This window comes from Anabas testudineus, chromosome 1 (genome assembly GCF_900324465.2).
Source record: "Anabas testudineus chromosome 1, fAnaTes1.2, whole genome shotgun sequence".
NCBI classification, from domain to species: domain Eukaryota; kingdom Metazoa; phylum Chordata; class Actinopteri; order Anabantiformes; family Anabantidae; genus Anabas; species Anabas testudineus.
The window spans coordinates 16,554,811-16,573,143 of NC_046610.1; the positions used below are offsets into that span (position 1 = coordinate 16,554,811).

Sequence of the window (18,333 nt, forward strand, 5' to 3'; positions counted from 1 at the left end):
AGGTAGGAGTACGCAGGTGGACTACATCCTATGTAGACGAGGTCATTTGAGAGAGGTTAGTGACTGCAAAGTGGTGGTAGGAGAGAGTGTAGCCAGACAGCACTGCATGGTGGTGTGTAAGATGACTCTGGAGGTCAGGAAGAAGAAGAGAGGGAAGACAGAGAAGAAGACCAAGTGGTGGAAGCTAAAGAATGAAGAAACTTGTGAGGAATTCAGGCACAAGTTGAGACAGGTTCTGGGTGGTCAGGATGAGCTTCCAGATGACTGGGAAACTACAGCAGAGGTTATCAGGGAAACGGGTAGGAAGGTGCTAGGTGTGTCATCTGGAAGGAGGAAAGAAGGTAAAGACACTTGGTGGTGGAATGAGGAAGTACAGGAATGCATCCAGAGGAAGAGGTTAGCTAAAAGGAAGTGGGATGTAGAAAGGACTGAGGAAAGTAGACAGGAGTACAAGGAAGCACAGCGTAGAGTGAAGAGGGAGGTGGCAAAGGCCAAACAGAAAGCTTACGATGAGCTGTATGACAGGTTAGACACAAAGGAAGGAGAGAAGGACTTGTACAGGCTAGCCAGACAGAGAGATAGAGATGGGAAGGATGTGCAACAGATAAGGGTGATTAAGGACAGAGATGGAAAGGTGCTAACAACCCAGGAGAATGTGCAGAAAAGATGGAAGGAGTATTTTGAGGAGCTGATGAACGAGGAAAATGACAGGGAAAGAAGGGAGGAAGATGTGGATGTTGTGGAGCAGGAAATAGCAGAGAATGGAAAGGATGAGGTTAGGAAGGCTCTGAAAAGGATGAAGAGTGGAAAGGTCCGGATGATGTACCTGTGGAGGTGTGGAAGTGCTTAGGAAAGACAGCAGTGGAGCTTCTAACCAGTTTGTTCGCTAGGATTCTAGAGAGTGAGAAGATGCCTGAGGAATGGAGGAGAAGTGTTCTGGTTCCGATCTTTAAGAACAAGGGTGAAACGCAGAACTGCAGCAACTATAGAGGAATAAATTTGATGAGCCACACAATGAAGCTGTGGGAAAGAGTAGTGGAAGCCAGGCATAGGAAGAAGGTGGAGATTTGTGAGCAGCAGTATGGTTTCATGCCCCGTAAGAGGACCACTGATGCCATTTTTGCTTTGAGAATGTTGATGGAAAAGTACAGAGATGGTCAGAAGGAGCTACATTGTGTCTTTGTAGATTTAGAGAAGGCGTATGACAGGGTGCCGAGGGAGGAGCTGTGGTACTGTATGAGGTCGTCGGGAGTGGCAGAGAAGTATGACGGTGGTGAGATGTGCTGTAGGTCAGACAGAGGAGTTCAAGGTGGAGGTGGGACTACACCAAGGATCAGTTTGAGTCCCTTCTTGTTTGCTATGCTGATGGACAGGCTGACAGATGAGGTCACACAGGAATCTCCCTGGACAATGATGTTTGCGGATGACATTGTGATTTGGAGTGAGAGTAGAGAGCAGGTAGAGGAACAGCTGGAAAGGTGGAGGTTTGCTCTGGAAAGAAGAGGCATGAAGGTCAGTCGTAGTAAGACAGAATACATGTGTCTGAACGAGAGGGATCAAGGTAGAAATGTTAGGTTACAGGGGGCTGAGGTGAAGAAGGTGCAGGAGTTTAAGTACTTGGGGTCAACAGTTCAGTGTGATGGAGAGTGTGGAAAAGAGGTGAAGAGGAGAGTGCAGGCAGGTTGGAGCGGGTGGAGGAAAGTGTCAGGAGTGTTGTGTGACAAAAGAGTGTCAGCAAGACTCAAAGGAAAGGTGTACAAGACAGTGGTGAGACCAGCTCTGCTCTATGGGTTAGAGACGGTAGCAGTGAGACAGAGACAAGAGGCTGAGATGGAGGTAGCAGAGATGAAGATGTTGAGGTTCTCCTTAGGAGTGACCAGGTTAGACAGAATAAGGAACAAGCACATCAGAGGGACGGCTCACGTTGCATGTGTTAGTAACAAAGTCAGAGAGGCCAGACTGAGGTGGTTTGGACATGTTCAGAGGAGGGATAGTGAGTATATTGGTAGAAGGATGTTGGAGATGGAGCTGCCAGGCAGGAGGACAAGAGCACGACCAAGGAGGAGATATATGGATGTTATAACAGAGGACATGAGGTTGGCTAGTGTTAGGGTAGAAGATGTTCACGATAGAGTGAGGTGGAAAAGGATGATTCGCTGTGGCGACCCCTGATGGGAAAAGCCGAAAGAGAAGAAGAATCTCAGGTAAGGTGCATATGCAAACAGATGCAAATATACAGTTAAAACATTTTTCATTTGTAAGGGGATCCATTTACCATGAAGTAGTATATGCTTTTGTCACGGTTGTTGATTTAGGACCAGATTAAAATGCCAGACACTAGTAAAATGAAAAAAATAAATTTATTGACAAAGTAAATAGTAGAATGGTTAGGGGGTTATGCTGGGAAAGTGGAGAACAAAAACGAAAACGAAACATGGTACCATGGAGAAACATGAGACTTGAATCCAAACACTAGGCAATAAGCATATACACAAGGCAAGGCTAGACAGCAGTGACAATCTAGCATAGTGGTGTAGACTGGCAAACTACACACAGTACACCAAAATGTTTGTGCACTGTGACATTTTTCTTTACATTTTTATAACAAAAATTATGAGAAGACTCTTCTCAGCACAACATGGCTAATACAACAGTTTCTTCTTTTCTTTGAACAATCCCAATCACAGTCCCTATCCAAGCACTGAAGGTTGTTTTCTTACATGGATCCATTTGCACATATAAATCCTTTCTGTTTCCATGCTTCTTTCTCATCTTTTGCTTGGATCAAGTCCAGCTACGACACAACCTCAGCTATGTACACAACTGACAAACTAGAGATCAAGCCCAGATTCCAATGCCACGTTTGGCATCTACAAACGGGAAGTTGTAGATCGGATATTTTGGCAAGCAAAAATTCCAGCCCTGCGAATTTTTATTATTTCTGTTGAATATCAATGTATTTGCCACTTTGTGCAAAACACTCGCAGTCAGGAGATGACAGTGACTAAAACTAAACTGAAAATAAGGACAAGGACCAGGACTGGCCACCCCTGCTGTAGATGTTTCTTTTGTTAAAGGCCAATGGCCACAGAGATTGAAGCTTTAGGACTCTGCTAGAAGACCAGTGACAAAGTTGTAGAATATGTTTGCTAATGATTTTTATAACTGAAGGGCAATTAAAATCACACAGAACAATACTGAAAACTGTGGGATACCAATGTTGTCCGAGCTGTTGTCTAGTGAGCACCTTACATGCATTAACAATCTGCTATGGATTTTGGATCAATAAATGAAGAAGAACATCAAGAGAACAATAGAATCAGTTAAGCAAATAAATCAATAAAAATATATATCTAAAATTTTGATAGGAACATTTCTGTGACAAACTTCCCAGGACCGCTAATGAGATTAATAAGGCAGTAGTTTATTTTCTCTTGCGCAAGGGAGCATGTGTACCTCAGCACAGCAGCTGACACAGGCATAACTCAAAGAATCTAACATATACAGTTATTTTTATGGATTTTAGATGGGTGGGAGATAGAGTTGGAAAATTCGATTCTTTTAACTGACTCAGATTGTTGACTCTTGAACAGTAAGTTGAACGAATCATTTTGTTCATTTTACAACAGGTGGCACTGTAGCCCTCTTGTGGGCATTGTAAAAATGGCTGCGTTTCTCAAACACTATATACTGATGACAACATGGTTTGCTTCAGCTGACAATAGTTCTTTCTCAGTCCACAGCCCTGTAAATGAGCTACAGGTGTCATGTGACAAATGAACGAAAGAACGATCCGTGAGGATCCATATGACCGAAAGAACTATAGTGCTTGCTGCTCGCCAGAGAGGCTGAGTGGCCTGGCATTCACATGAAAAAAGAACGAGGACCTGAAGACAGACGTACAGTTGAGTGAATCGTGAACTAATCATTTCTGTTTGCTGTCCTGCTGACTGAGTTTTTGCAACTGCTGCCATGTGACGAGAAAAGTTTCTATTTTGTTTCATTTCAATTCACTCACGCTCCAAGCTATTTTATCTTTTTTTACTTGCTCCATGGTTCAACGTACTACGACTGTACACAAGACTAAAGACAAAACTAACACACAGCAATTGTTGTCTTCTACTTTCAGGTACTGGGGAAAGTAGAATGGTGGAGAAGAGCTCCTACAAAGCTGCTGCAGTGATTCTGGGTCTGCTTTGTCTCCTCCTCCTCATTGGACTCATGTCTCTGGTTTTCCTGTGTAAGCACTTTGTTTACATCCTGACAAAACACAATGGGTGTTGTTGGCTAATAGACCCCAAAAATGCTGTTCATTGGCAACTGGATTTGGTTTTAAGTTAATGAAGATATTAAGGCTTCTTAAAAACAAATCTAGTTGTCGCTGTACAGGATTTTTGGATTAACCATGATGTGGATGACTAAGAATCTTCACAGACATTCAGCTGGTTAACAGTCTCTGTTTTTTATATGCAAAATAGACACCAAAGGAAGCTCAAAGAAAAAAATAGAGATGGTCCAGTTACAGACCAATTACAACAACCTGGCCAAAGAGAGAGACCAGTTACAGACCAGTTACAACAACTTGACTGAAGAGAGAGACCAGCTCAACAAAAAACTGGATGACATCACCACATACCTTCAGAGAAAGCTTCAAGGTGATTATTTATGCTTTTTTCTTGGTGATCTATGATAATCATTGAAAGAAGTGATCTGTTTGCAGATTCAGCAACTTCCCTGGACATAGAGTTTGTTTTAACTACGTTTGAGTCTTTACAGCTTTCATTTTGGCATGTCTCCATTGCACACAAGAAAAAAAAAATCTGAATCTACAGTTTAAACATTTAATTCTTCTTAATACCTTGTCTGAGGAAGTCAATTCAATCTAGTTTGATTATTTCAGCAACTTTAGTAACATGTACCCATGTGATTGATGGTGATTGATCACATTTTATTTTACTTTGAAACAGGTCTACAGTATTTCAGTGGTAGCTTCTATTACATGTCTTCAAGTGAGAAATCCTGGGAAGAAAGCAGAAATGACTGCCTGCAGAAAGGTACAGACCTGGTGATTATCAACAGCAGTGGAGAGCAGGTGTGTGTCCAGAGAGAACCACATTTCATTATTAATTCTACAGACGTGGACAACAGCATGTAACTGTTAACTTTGTCTTCATGTTGATGACTCTGTTTCCTTCTGTTAACAAGGACTTCATACGAGGATGGAAAAAGCGCACCTGGATTGGACTGACTGACGAACAGACAGAGGGGACATGGAGATGGGTGGATGGGACTGTGCTGACAACCCCAAGGTTCATGTAATCATTTTCTATTGACATTGTGTACTGTGGGCAGCTAATTGTGATCAATCACTTGACTAAGTTGCATAACGAAACATGTGAGGTTTAGATCACTATCAGGCATGAGGACACCAAAGGTTATGACTGGTGGCTGAATGGTTTAAAAGCTTTTATTTTAGGAGGTAAGGGAAAGAGTTAGAGATTGGGAGAAGGCAGCTGATGTGAGTATGGTTGCTGGAGCAGAGATTGGCAGTGGGGCAGGTCCTGCGAGTAGGGTCCAGAAATCCAGAACAATATGAGAGTCAGAAAAAAGGGGCAAAGGAGACAGTCAGAGAGAGACACACAATCTAATCCAAAATAGAGTTATCCACAAGGCAGTCAGAGAGAGAGAAAAGCAAACAAATCCAGAATCCACAATCTGAAACAGGGTTATCCAAAAGACAGAAAAACTATTCTGTTTCTTCTAGACCCTGAACCCATCTGCCCTTAACCACGTGCCATGCCAGTTCCCACACCTACTTCACCACAACACAGTTTATTACAATAAAACCAGTTGTAGCTTGACAAACACATCACTGTCATAGTATTTTATTATTAACTGAGCTACGTATTCACACGCATTTACGCATTTAATTTTTGTAATTCTGTAACTGATACATATCTATTTAACAATGATAGTTTTCCTTATCCTTCAGAAAATTTAGTTTTTCTTCCTAATAGTTTCAAAAATGTTGCAGAAGTTCTTCATAAATATCAGACAAAGAGGCAGCAAAGTGAGTTCAAAAGTGAGGTTAGGTTTATTGACAAAAATGTCTATATAGTGAGATACATCCAGATGCATCCATCTAGGTATCTAAAAAGCTGACTGTAAGCACCCATCAAATACACTACTTGTTGCTTGGTACTCCCTCCCATGGCACAGTTACATTTTTTATTTCAGAACTTGTTCCAAAAAATCCCCAATTAAACCCCCCACTATACCCAATTATTTCACTGCCTGCAGGCTTTGAACTTCTTTTTATCTAAGGCCGCATTCACACAAGTGTGACATCTATTGGACACTGTCAGAACCATATTATTACTTATGCTGTAGCAGTCACATACACACTTTAATTGGGAGCTCCCCTTTTTAAATACTAAAAAGAAAACACAAATTGACCTCTCCTTTACCTGCACAGCACACATTTTCTGCAGTACACAGTAAGACTTACAAGGCAGATCTCAGTGAATATTCCTGATTACACTCTTTATTAGTAAGGTACATTTTCCAAGGACACCTTTTTGTTTTTTAAAACAGGCTCTTATTCCAGCTATCTACATCTGGCCTGATTTAGCTGCACCTTCTTATCCCAGCTTAGCAAACTTGCAATGGTTTAAGGCGCTGATCAAACTAGGTTAAGCTGGGCTTTTTCAGTTATCCTGGATTTCTTAATTCTACGTTCGTACAATACAGCTCATCTCAATGTCCTGAGAGTTAATAATTGAGAGAGTGTTGTGTGAGATTCAACAATATGTATATTTAGATATTAGAGCGCTATCTCTCTACCTTTCTCTCTGTCTTGTCATAGAACATTTGTAAAGCAGGCGTTACTTATATATATATTTGGTTTTATTTTGCTTTTTGGTTTCAGCTTTTGGGCAGAGTCAGAGCCAAACAACGAAGAAGATGAAGACTGTGCAGAAATAAGACATTATGATTCACAAAACAGCTGGAATGATGTACCATGCAACATTGGCAAATACTGGATCTGTGAAATAAGCCTCAAAAACTAATCTAAAATCACCAGACAATGTTAAAAGGCTAAACTTGCAACACAGATCACACAGTGAAAAAGCTACTGTAGAAAGATAGTGGTACATTAATGGCCTGTTCACAATAAACCAATGTACAGCTGATTATGAATGGGATCTGGGTGCAGCTATTGGTTGGACCCAAATGCTTCCACTTTGGTTCAGAGTTATTTTCCTAGACGGTTAAGACTCAAGATGTTCTTAACCTTGTGACCCAACAATAATCTCTCTTTTGCTTTTGTGGAAAAAAACTTTTTTGTTTGTGTGTGTGTTTGATTTTACCTTAATATATCTCAACATTATCTGTTCAGTATCCCATTGTTTTGTAACCTTTTTTTTTCAGCACAGCATGGACCTATATCATTAGACAGAATTTTTTTAAGTTACTATACTATATATAAGTGGTCTCAAACTCGCGGTAATTTGTGGCCCCTGCCTTGATATGAAAGTTTAATGTTAGTGCGACCCCTCGAGTTTGATATGTTTGGCACTTTACAGTGTTGGTGCGGAGCTGAACGAACCAACTTTAGATTTTTAAAAAGTGCATTTTAACAAATAATAAAATTGGAATACAATAAAATGTGGCAAGTTTGCCATTGGTGTTTGTTTGTTTGTTCGCTTGTTCTTGGTCTGTTACTCGTCACACCTTTGTATCTCAACAATAACACAGAAAACTACATTGCAGACATTGCATTTCCAAATTACTGGGGTTATTCAAATAATGCAAATACAACATAAAAGGCAACGTTGGGATACAAGCAGATCATATGCAACAATTTACAAAAAAAAAACATGAATTCCCATATAGTTTTCTCTGCCTCTTTCCACAACAGTTTATGGAAACAATAAGACAGAACATAGAAAACAAACATTACTATTTCCCTATTTTGTTTTGCAATTGTATCTTATAAACAGGTAAAACTCTGCTAAAACCAAACTATACACAATTATTAACAAAAAATCAGGTAGTAGTGTTTTTTCAGATTCTGTACAAAATGACAAAGGCTTTAAGTATTTGTCTTCTGGCCACACTCTGAACTCAGAATTGTTCTACCTTTCTTTCTTTTTTTCTTCTTTTAAACTTTGTTCAGTGGGAGATCACTGCCAGTCATAGATACATACACCAGGATATGGCCTTACTCACCTCTGTCCATGTGCCGATGCATCAACTCGACTGCCATCAGCAAATGTAAAATCCTCATAACTCACTGATTTTATATAGTTTATAGTATTTTATTTAGATTTCTCATCAAATGGGTTTGAAAACGTAGAAATATCTTTATAACACAGGGATAGTTGGTCAAATTTAAAATGTTGATTATAATATAATAAAAACTCATTTGTAGGTTGTGACTCTAATATACTGTCAAATTTAAGGTAAACTCTCCCTACGTAATTTAGATTTTAATAAATTAATGTTGTTTTTGTTGTTGTATTATAGTTCTCACTCAATCTTTCACCGTTTAATAACAGTTCCAGAGGCTATTTATCTATAACTCCTCTCTCCTTCTTGTCCCTGCCTTTGTGCCTTTCAAGATTCAAGATTCAAAAAACTTTATTAATCCCAGAGGGAAATTGTTTTGCTTCATTACAGTTGTTCTCAGTAAATATATACATATACAGAATATGTAAAATATGTAAAATAGATGAATGATTGATTGTGGATTGACAGCAAGTATACGACACAACTATCACTTCGACCACACCTTACAGAGGGGGGAGTAATTGTACAGATTTATGGCCACAGGTAGAAAGGACCTCCTGTGGCTCTCTGTGGAGGATTTAATAAGTAATAAGTCTTTGGCTGAACGTGCTCCTCCGTTAACCTGCATGTTTTTTAATTTCTCTCTCAGCAGTGCAGGCCGGATGGCCTGGAGAAATCAAAAAACAGGATCCTCACTAAGCCCCTAGGCTTGTCCAGGTGGGTGTAGGTGCGATGGAGCAGATGGATGATGGCGTCATCCACTCCAATATGGGGTTGATAGGCAAACTGGAAGGGGGTCAAGTGAGGGTTTGACCAGAGGTCGGAGGGACTCCAGGATCAGCCTCTTGAAAGCCTTCATAATGTGCGATGTCAGAGCCACTGGTCTGTAGTCATTGAGGACTCTGGGATGTGACGCCTTATTCACGGGAACCAGGCACGACTTTTTCCACCCTAGGGGAACTCTCTCCAGATGCAGGCTGAGGTTAGAAATGTGCTGGAGAACAACACATAGCTGAGGAGCACAGGCTTTCAGCACCCTTGGACTGACTCCATCAGGACCTGCAGCTTTTGTGGGGTGAAGCCTGTTCAGCTCTCTTCTCACCTGCTCAGCTGAGATTGTTAGGGTGGTGGCTGAGTCGTGTGGGGGAGGGACTGAGGAGGGGATAGTGAACTGAAGCGGGCTCTGTGGCTCAGCCTGGAATCGAATGAAAAAATTTAGTTTGTTGGCTCGGTCCACTGTCCCCACAGTCTCCTGGCTACTGGACTTGTAGCCAGTGATGGTCCTCATGCCCCTCCAAACCTCCCTGGTGTTGTTTTGTTGAAGGCTATGTTCTAGTTTTCTCCTGTAAGCCTCCTTCCCCTCCCTGATCCTGATCTGAATGCTTTCTTTTTGTCATTCAGGATGGCGTTGATGTCCTGAGTGACCTAGGGTTTATTGTTTGGGAAGCAGCAAATGGTGTTTGTGGGTACCTGGGTGTCCACACAGAAATTGATGTACTCTTCTGCTACCTCAAGTGATGGAGGAGTGCAACACCCTGAAGGTGCGTAGCTTTTCCAAAATGAACCACAACCAGAAACCTACTTGTACCCAGAGAGTGGACCAATACTGTCTTGCTCCAGGATGTCTGTGAATCTGCAGTAACAAAGACTAAATGACCTTTAGTCCCCCAAATGTTTGTACATTGACATATGCATTTTCATCGACTTGCCCTCCAGCCATTAGTGGTAAAACAGTCAACAGGAGCGGTCTTCACAAATTCCATAATTAGCTATAAAGACAAAAGCATCATGTGTCTATAACACCAAAATTGTTCTGTTTTTCAGTTAATTAATAAATACGTGATTTATAGTCACAAACCCAAGGGAAGTGGTACCTAATTTGTCCAGACATCTGTATAATTATTAGCACATCATATTTACACTGTTACACAGTTTTAAGAAAACTTATTTTAGTTTTCCACATTAGTTTGTGATAAAATATGATTTGATCTTCATCTAAGTCATGAGTATTAACAAATATAATGTGACTAAAGTAATAAAATAAAAATAAAAAACCTAATCTTTCATGTCTATATTGAGAACAACCATAAAAACCTCCCAGTGCAATTGGATAAAGTATGTGAAGCCTTTTGAAAATTTTTCAAAAAAAGCTCATTTGAGTCACGTGTTAGTTTGGAGGAGTTGACTAGAGCTACTTTGACTAATAAAAAACATGTCAACTTTTGCTCCGCACGTATAGTTTGCTCCGCACAAGAAGAATACTCTTATGTGATCCATAACTTGCCAAAAAACTTACATAATAAAGTTGGAAAGGGTTACACAGTGATTTCAAAAACTTTAGAAATTCACCCGACTACAGTAACCAAACAATCTACAAATGGAGACACTTTATAGGCTTGTGTGGTTTTTCTACCATCAAGGGTAGGTGGCCAGACAAAATGACCCAAAGAGTACAACAAACACTCATTAATGAGGTAAAGAAGCAACCCAGAGTGACAAGGGTGAATAGTTTTCAATTTTAAGGACTCACATACATTCACTCCTCATCGCTAATAAGTTTTTATGGTTGTTCTCAACAAAGACATGAAATGTCCAATTGTTTGTGTTATTTTAGCCACATTATATTCGTTAATGGTCTTGACTTAGATGAAGATCAGATCAGATTTAATGACAAATGAATGCAAAAAACATGAAAGTCCACTTACTTTTTCTTACCACTGTATTTAAAATAGTTGAACACCTGTAACCTAGAATAATAACATTCACGGGGAAAGAGCTGTCTGATTTTAGATCTCATGTTTACCAACCACAATATCAAGTTCCTTATGAAGGTGTCACCGTTTTGGCCTGAAACCCCGCCAGCTTTGGATGTTCCCCAGCTCTTCCTCTCCCTCTCCCACTGGTCTCCACCTACCAGCCACTTCTCTACCTGGTCTCCCAGTCACTAATTGCATTTTGGCTCCACCTGTGTTCCCCTCTGCCTATAAAACCTCTCCTCAGTCCTCTCCCCAGTGTCAGATCGTCGTTGTTTACCTGCCTGCTCGCAGCCTGTTTTCGGCCCTGCTCCTCTGTCTGTGAGTTGTTTGCCTGCCATTGGGCAGTGGTTTTCTGTTGTACTTTGGTTTCTTGTTTTGTGTAGTTTTCCCGAATAAATCCTGTTTATCTGGCATCTCCCGTATGAATATACAATACAGGAACCATTTGGTAGAGTTAGAGTGTCAGATCACAGATCAGATTCACATGCAGCTACAGTAAATAAAGGATATATGTCAATTGTACTGCATCAGTGGGATGCTGGAGCCGATCACAGTTGTCCCTGGATACAAAGGTGGTGTAAATATGGCAGAAGTTTTCAACTGAATACCCTTGATCACATTTAAGATATATAAAAGTGCATTTTAATGCATATAGGCAAAATTATAATAAAGTTATCTGCAACTGCATTTTGATGAGTAAGAATGACGTTTTAAGACATCTACACTTACATTTTTACTAGTCACAATTCCTTTGCAGAGATCAGAAATGACATCATTAATTCTATTATGCCAATTTTGCATTTTTTTGACCTTAAGAGTTCACCATGAATATCTGGCAATTCAAAACTGTAACTGAACATATCCACAACTTCATTTTCACTAGTCACAATTCCATTTAAAGATATCTGTAATTCCATTTTGAGATTTTTGAGTAGTCAGATTCACTCTTTGACTTTAAAAATTAGTTTTAATTATTTGAGTTAATTCCAATTACATTATGACTAGTCAAAATTCAAATTACAGATATCTTTACTTATATCTCATAATTCCAACTATGTTTATGTATGTTTAATTTGGCACCTTTAAAAAGATATCGTAATTATCTTTTCTGACTTCCCTAAGATATCACTAGTACTACTAACTATCACTACTATCACAATTCAATTGTATATATCTTTAATTTGCGTTTTGACTATTCAAAACTGCATTTTAAATATCTTCAACAAAAGTTTTACCTAGTCAGAAATACATTGCAGATATCTCAATGTGAATCCTGTTTACCTTGTACTATGTTAAATCTGCTTGCCACAGTGTAACGGCTACAGGTCACTGTATGTCTGAAATGGTCCTGTAGTGCCAACAGATGTATCTGTACTTCAGTTGTTTTGCTTCTGAGTGCATCTGCAGGTTCATGATAGTTAAACACAGCTATATTCAGAGAGACAGAGCACCTATGTAAACTGTCTAAGCTCTTCTGAAAGGACGGATTAAAAATAAATGCATCCTGTAACATTTTATTATGGCTTTGTTCTCCCCTAATATTTCCAATGTTGTGTAATGGATATATTACTGCAATGACAGTGTATTAACTTATGCATAAACATACTGTGATCGGCTCTGGCATCCGATTGGTTGCCTCATTAGTTTGACTGTATTTTTGAAGCGTTTCTATTCATTAGAAATTCACTGTGCATCCTTTTCAAATTAAGAGATTACTCACTGATTCATTTTGATTTTTAGACGACGCTTTACCTAATATCTCTAGAGAACATAAATAATCCTCCTGTTACACAGTAGAAATGTATCTTGCAAAGAAGGATATCCATAGCAAGTAGACTTTAATGATCCATAAAATAAACTTGTCAATATTTCAAATCTAAATATAAAGGTCAAAAAGGCTGTATTGAGCCAAAACTAACTGCAGGGCAGCCTGCTTCCATAACTCTGCTGACCTCGAACTTTGCGTCAGTATTCTTAATTACAACACTGGGAGGCGCACTTTAACCATAAATAATAATGTTTGTCATCATGTTCTGGAGTCCACATAATGCCTTTTTTATTTGTCTGCTTTGTACAGCAAACAAATGTTTTAATGTGGAGAAGAGGAAGGTAATCCCGTGTCCACTGCTTCTAGAATAAGTCAGCCATGTCATATCTCATACAAGCATAGAAAAAGAGGTAAAAGAGGTTGTTTCTTTATTAACAACAAATGATTTGGAGCCACTGGCTCAAGGTTGTTGGGGTCATCTTAAGTTAGATCTAAATATGAGACAAGTAAAGAATAAACCAGGCTTAAAATTGGTAACACCTACATTACTAAAAGGTGTGCTTTGCTACACTCAACAGAGTTTGAAAGCATTTTTTCCAAATTGCTTCGGAATAGCTTTTGGAAGCCAGTAGTTCTCCTGTAGTCTTTTACCACGTTACCATGATGTACTGTACAGGTTACTGTACACCACCTCTCTGGCTACAGCTCTACAGAGTGATTCATATAATTTTTAACCATAATGAGCTAATGTGGACAATCGGCTGTAAACTCAGCTATAGTTTTTTATCAACCTCAGCAGCTATATTCTCCATTAATAATAATAATAATAATGTATACTTTATTGATCCCCTTGTGGTTGGACAGCTGCCAGACTGTGTCTGCGCTACTACAGGGGTTTTGGTGTCTTGTCCAAGGACGCCTCAGTAAGTAGCCAGGAGGAAGTGGGAATCGAACCACTCACCCTGAGGTTCATAGACTGCTCTACCACCTGAGCTACCTGCCGACCTAAACTGTCTCCATCTCACTGAGTTATAGTGATACTTGCTGCTCAGCAGCCACAGCTGCTTTGGACACCTCTACCTCCGTTCTGCTCTCCCAGCTGTATGGTCAGCACAGCAATAGAGTCTGTAAAAGACTGTGGTACAAGCCTCTCTATATAAAGGAGAGGATAACTATAATAATGTACATCTCAGTGATGGAAGATGAAAGATAAAGATTAGAGTGTTGAGAAAACTGAACATATTTTGCAGTTTAAGAAATTCTGTCTGAATCAGTTTTTGCAACTGTGACATAACTAAGAGATGGTTCAGAGTCACCTGATCCATCTCTAACTATAAGCTTTATAAAAAAGGAAAGTTTTAAGCCTAGTCTTAAATGTACAATAGTTGGCGACTTTGACAAATAAAATTTCAGGAAAACACCTTGTTACCTTAATACCTACTAGCACCAAATATCTGGACCTCTGTTGGATTAAGACAGTCATTTTAAAGGGGGTGAATATTGATGCTGTCACGATTCCTGCCTCATCCCTGCTCGGCTGCTGTTGCTTTTCCCCCTCTCTCCCTTGTCTACCTGATCCTACTCCAGTTACTCTGCTCACCAGCCACTTCCTGCCATTCCCAAATTGATTGATCTGTACATATTACAGGATTGATTGATTCTCCTATTCCCTCTGCCCTAATCACTCAATCTCTTCAACCTGTGATACCCCTCTCCTTTTTTCACTCCTCTTTGATCTCAGTTCTCAGCCAGATTGTCACGTCAGGTTGTGTCATGTTCGCACTATCCAGTCCTGCTTCCAGCCGTCCTTCCCTGCTTTGTTTCTCTGCCTTGGCTATACCCTTGACTTCGCCCCCTGAATCCTTGACTTTGTGGATATTGGAGATTGCATTTTGGTCTACAATCGTCTGTTTGATAGCATGTAAGCCTGTAGTATGTATCCTGTTAGTAAAGATATGATCTAATATGGACTTGCTGATCAAAGGTAAAACTTCTTTGAGCAGTCAAGTCACAATGGGTTCTAAAAAACATGTTGATTGTTTAGATGAATTAGTATTGAAATTAACTCTGTATGATCTATGGAGAAATGAATCTAGAGCTGTTGTACATGTGAGTCCATCCATGTCACCTGATTATTTTCTTTCTCTGTAATGATTTTATTAATAAAGAAATTGTTCCCTTCTTCCCTTTAACTCTTTTTCAGCCTGGCTACAGTGCTGAAAAGAAGCCTGGAGTTGTTCTTCTTTGCCTCTATCAGTAAGGAATAATGTGGTTCTAGCTCTACAGAGGGATTTTTTATTATATTATTATACAAGATTAATTAATAGTGAATTAAATGTAATGTTGAGGCAGTATTATCAAAATCTACATGGATGTTAAAGTCACCCAATATAATGACTTTATCTGCACTAAGAATTAAAACTGACTGTCATTCTTTCTGCTGCAGCCAGGTTCTTTTCTGGTCTGGACAGTAGAAATGGGCACAAAAGTTTTGCAAGTTCAAGTCAAGCTTCAAATGGTTGCAATGTGCATGTGTTGCTGTATGGCATCCAGAACAGTATGTTGCTATTTCTCAGTAATTCAAAGTACTTCCTGCATCACTAAGTTATATACATACAGTATTAGACATGTTTGATTAATGATCGTTTTTAAACAGACTAGGGCAACACAATTATATAAATTATTTGTCAGTTTGGCAATGGCTTGAAAATCAAGGTAAATATGGACTGTTGCACATACGCGGGCTGTTTTTTAGCACATGCCATGTCAAGGTGGGCAGTCATCTGCCTTGACCAGTTGGGGTGAGTGGACAGTAGAGAGTGAAGAGGATAGTAGATAACAACAAGCAACAGACAGGACACGATCAGGGAGCATTCTAGCAGCTTCCTGTGTAACCAGCCAAAAGGACCTGGAACATTTAGCCTACTCCCATGATACAGATTTTGTAACAATTGCCTGCCACTAATTGAGTGTTAGGGGGTATTAATGTTCTTTTAGGTTGAGATTAAAAATCTCTACAGAGTTGGACTGTCTTATGTCAGCAAGGAGGTTATTCCAAATAAGTGGGGCATGGCAGGGAAAGGCCCTACAGCCTGCTGACGTCTTTTTAACTCTGGGGACAAAGGCATGATTTAAGGTGTCAGCATCTCTCATGAACAGAGAAAACTGAATTGTAGTTATGTTACATGATCGAAAGAAGGAAATCTTAGTGATGTCAAAACCTGTAAGCAATAGAAGAACATAGTAACAAGGTGACAAGTGGATAAGGTGTTTAAATACAAAAATAAAGAAGGAACAAAGGTCAAAAACACAGCTGGAATTTTATAAAAAATCTTCAGGATCTCGGGATATCAAATTATGATAATATGTATATATGCAAGGTAAGGATTTTCTGGATGAGTGCATGTGTAGTAGTAATAATGATAATTCACCACTGTAAGAAAATATCCTAATATAAACAGAAATGATTTTAGTCGTTCTTTTTCTAATTTTACTAAATCTTTAGTTTGTAATTTATATTCAACCTGCCCACCATTTCCTGTCACAAGAATGCTTTGCTTCCTTTTTTTATTTTTAAACTTCCCATTTTCATAACAGAAGGTGAAGCAGCAAACTGAGCTGGTAGTACATCATGGATAAAATTAAAATGTATGCCAATTTAGATAAGGCATCTGGTCATTACATCAAGTGGAAAAGGGAGATGGATAGTTCAGAAAATATTTATCAATATGAAGATACATGTCACATTGGGAAGCAAAACAGAATTGGACCTGCACTCTCAGGTAAGGTGCATATACAAACAGATGCAGTATACGGAACATTTTTGGTTTGTAAGGGGATCCATTTACCATGAAGTAGTATATGCTTTTGTCAGGGTTGTGGATTAGGACCAGACACAAGTAAAATGAAAAAGGCATTTATTGACAAAGTAAATAGTAGAATGGTTAGGGGGCCACGCTGGAGAAGTGGAGAACAAAAACAAAAGTGAAACATGGTATATGTTGCTTGAGACAAATCAACTAAACTAGAAATGTCACAAACAACAGCAGTGACAATCTGGCAAAATGGTGTAGACTGGCAAACTACACACAGTACACCAAAATGTTTGTGTTTGTGTTTTTCTTTACATTTTTATAACAAAAATTATGAGAAGACTCTTCTCAGCACAACATGGCTAATACAACAGTTTCTTCTTTTCATTGAACAATCCCAATCACAGTCCCTATCCAAGCACTGAAGGTTGTTTTCTTACACGGATCCATTGAACATGTAAATCCTCTCTGTGTGCATGCTTCTTTCTCATCTTTTGCTTGGATCAAGTCCAGCTACGACACAACCTCAGCTATGTACACAACTGAGCAAACCAGAGATCGAGTCCAGATTCCAATGCCAGGTTTGGCATCTATAAACAGGAAGTTGTATATATATATTATAACTGAAGGGCAATTAAAATCACACAGAACAATGCTGAAAACTGTGGGATACCAATGTTGTCCGACCTGTTGTGTAGTGAGCACCTAACATGCATTAACAATCTGCTATGGATTTTGGATCAATAAATGAAGAAGAACATCAAGAGAACAATAGAATCAGTTAAGCAAATAAATCAATAAAAAATATAAATAAAATTTTGATAGGAACATTTCTGTGACAAACTTCTCAGAACCACCAATGAGATTGAAAAGGCAGTAGCATGTATACCTCAGCACAGCAGCTGAGCAAATACACACCTCAATAAAGTGACTTGTGTCCTGCATCCTCCCTGCCATTGTTGTTTAACAGCGCAACAGCAATTAACGATCCGTAAGGATTCGTATGAATGACTTGTGAAAGAACTGTAGTGCTTGCTGCTCGCCACAGAGCCTGAGTGGTCCGACTTTCACATGACAAAAGAACAAGGACCTGAGGACGGACGCACAGTTGAGTGAGTCGTGAACTAATAATTTCCAAGAGAAGGTACTGCATGAAAATGAACAAATCGCTCTCTGAGAGGACTCATTACTCCCGAGTCATATAAAGTAATAACTGTACAATTTTTCTAATTCTATCTGTACTATTTTGTTGAATGTCAATTAGACTGACAAAACACTTAATTCACTCTCTCCAAGCAACTGTATCTTTTTATTACTTGTTATATGGTTTAACGTACTACTACAGTACACTAGACTAAAGAAAAAACTAACACATTGACAATTGTTGTCTTCTACTTTCAGGTACTGGGGAAAGTAGAATGGTGGAGAAGAGCTCCTACAGAGCTGCTTCAGTGATTCTGGGTCTGCTTTGTCTCCTCCTCCTCATTGGACTCATGTCTCTTGTTTTCCTGTGTAAGCACTTTGTTTATATCCTGACAAAACACAGTGGGTGTTGTTGGCTAATAGACCCCAAAAAATGCTGTTCATTGGCAACTGGACTTGGTTTTAAGTTAATGAAGATATTTCACCTTCCATCTAGAAGGCTTCTTAAAACAAGTCTAGTTGTTGCTGTACAGGATTTTTGGATTAACCATGATGTGGATGA

At 39.3% G+C, this 18,333-nt stretch overlaps 1 protein-coding gene across 4 annotated transcripts in view; it reads left to right on the plus strand.

Annotated features, from left to right (window-relative positions):
- The window catches only part of LOC113161701 (CD209 antigen-like protein E), a 29,829-nt gene that overhangs the window by 1,071 nt on the left and 10,425 nt on the right, over positions 1-18,333 (plus strand). For 2 of the 4 annotated variants that reach the window (XM_026359484.1, XM_026359486.1), the window contains exons 1-2: positions 16,430-16,598; positions 18,030-18,140. In XM_026359484.1, coding sequence (XP_026215269.1) covers positions 16,448-16,598; positions 18,030-18,140 — 262 coding nt within the window. In that variant the 5' untranslated portion in view covers positions 16,430-16,447. Of the gene's footprint in view, positions 1-4,129; positions 4,241-4,478; positions 4,656-16,429; positions 16,599-18,029; positions 18,141-18,333 lie in introns of those variants that run through there. The other 2 variants (XM_026359487.1, XM_026359485.1) reach the window with 2 other exon arrangements.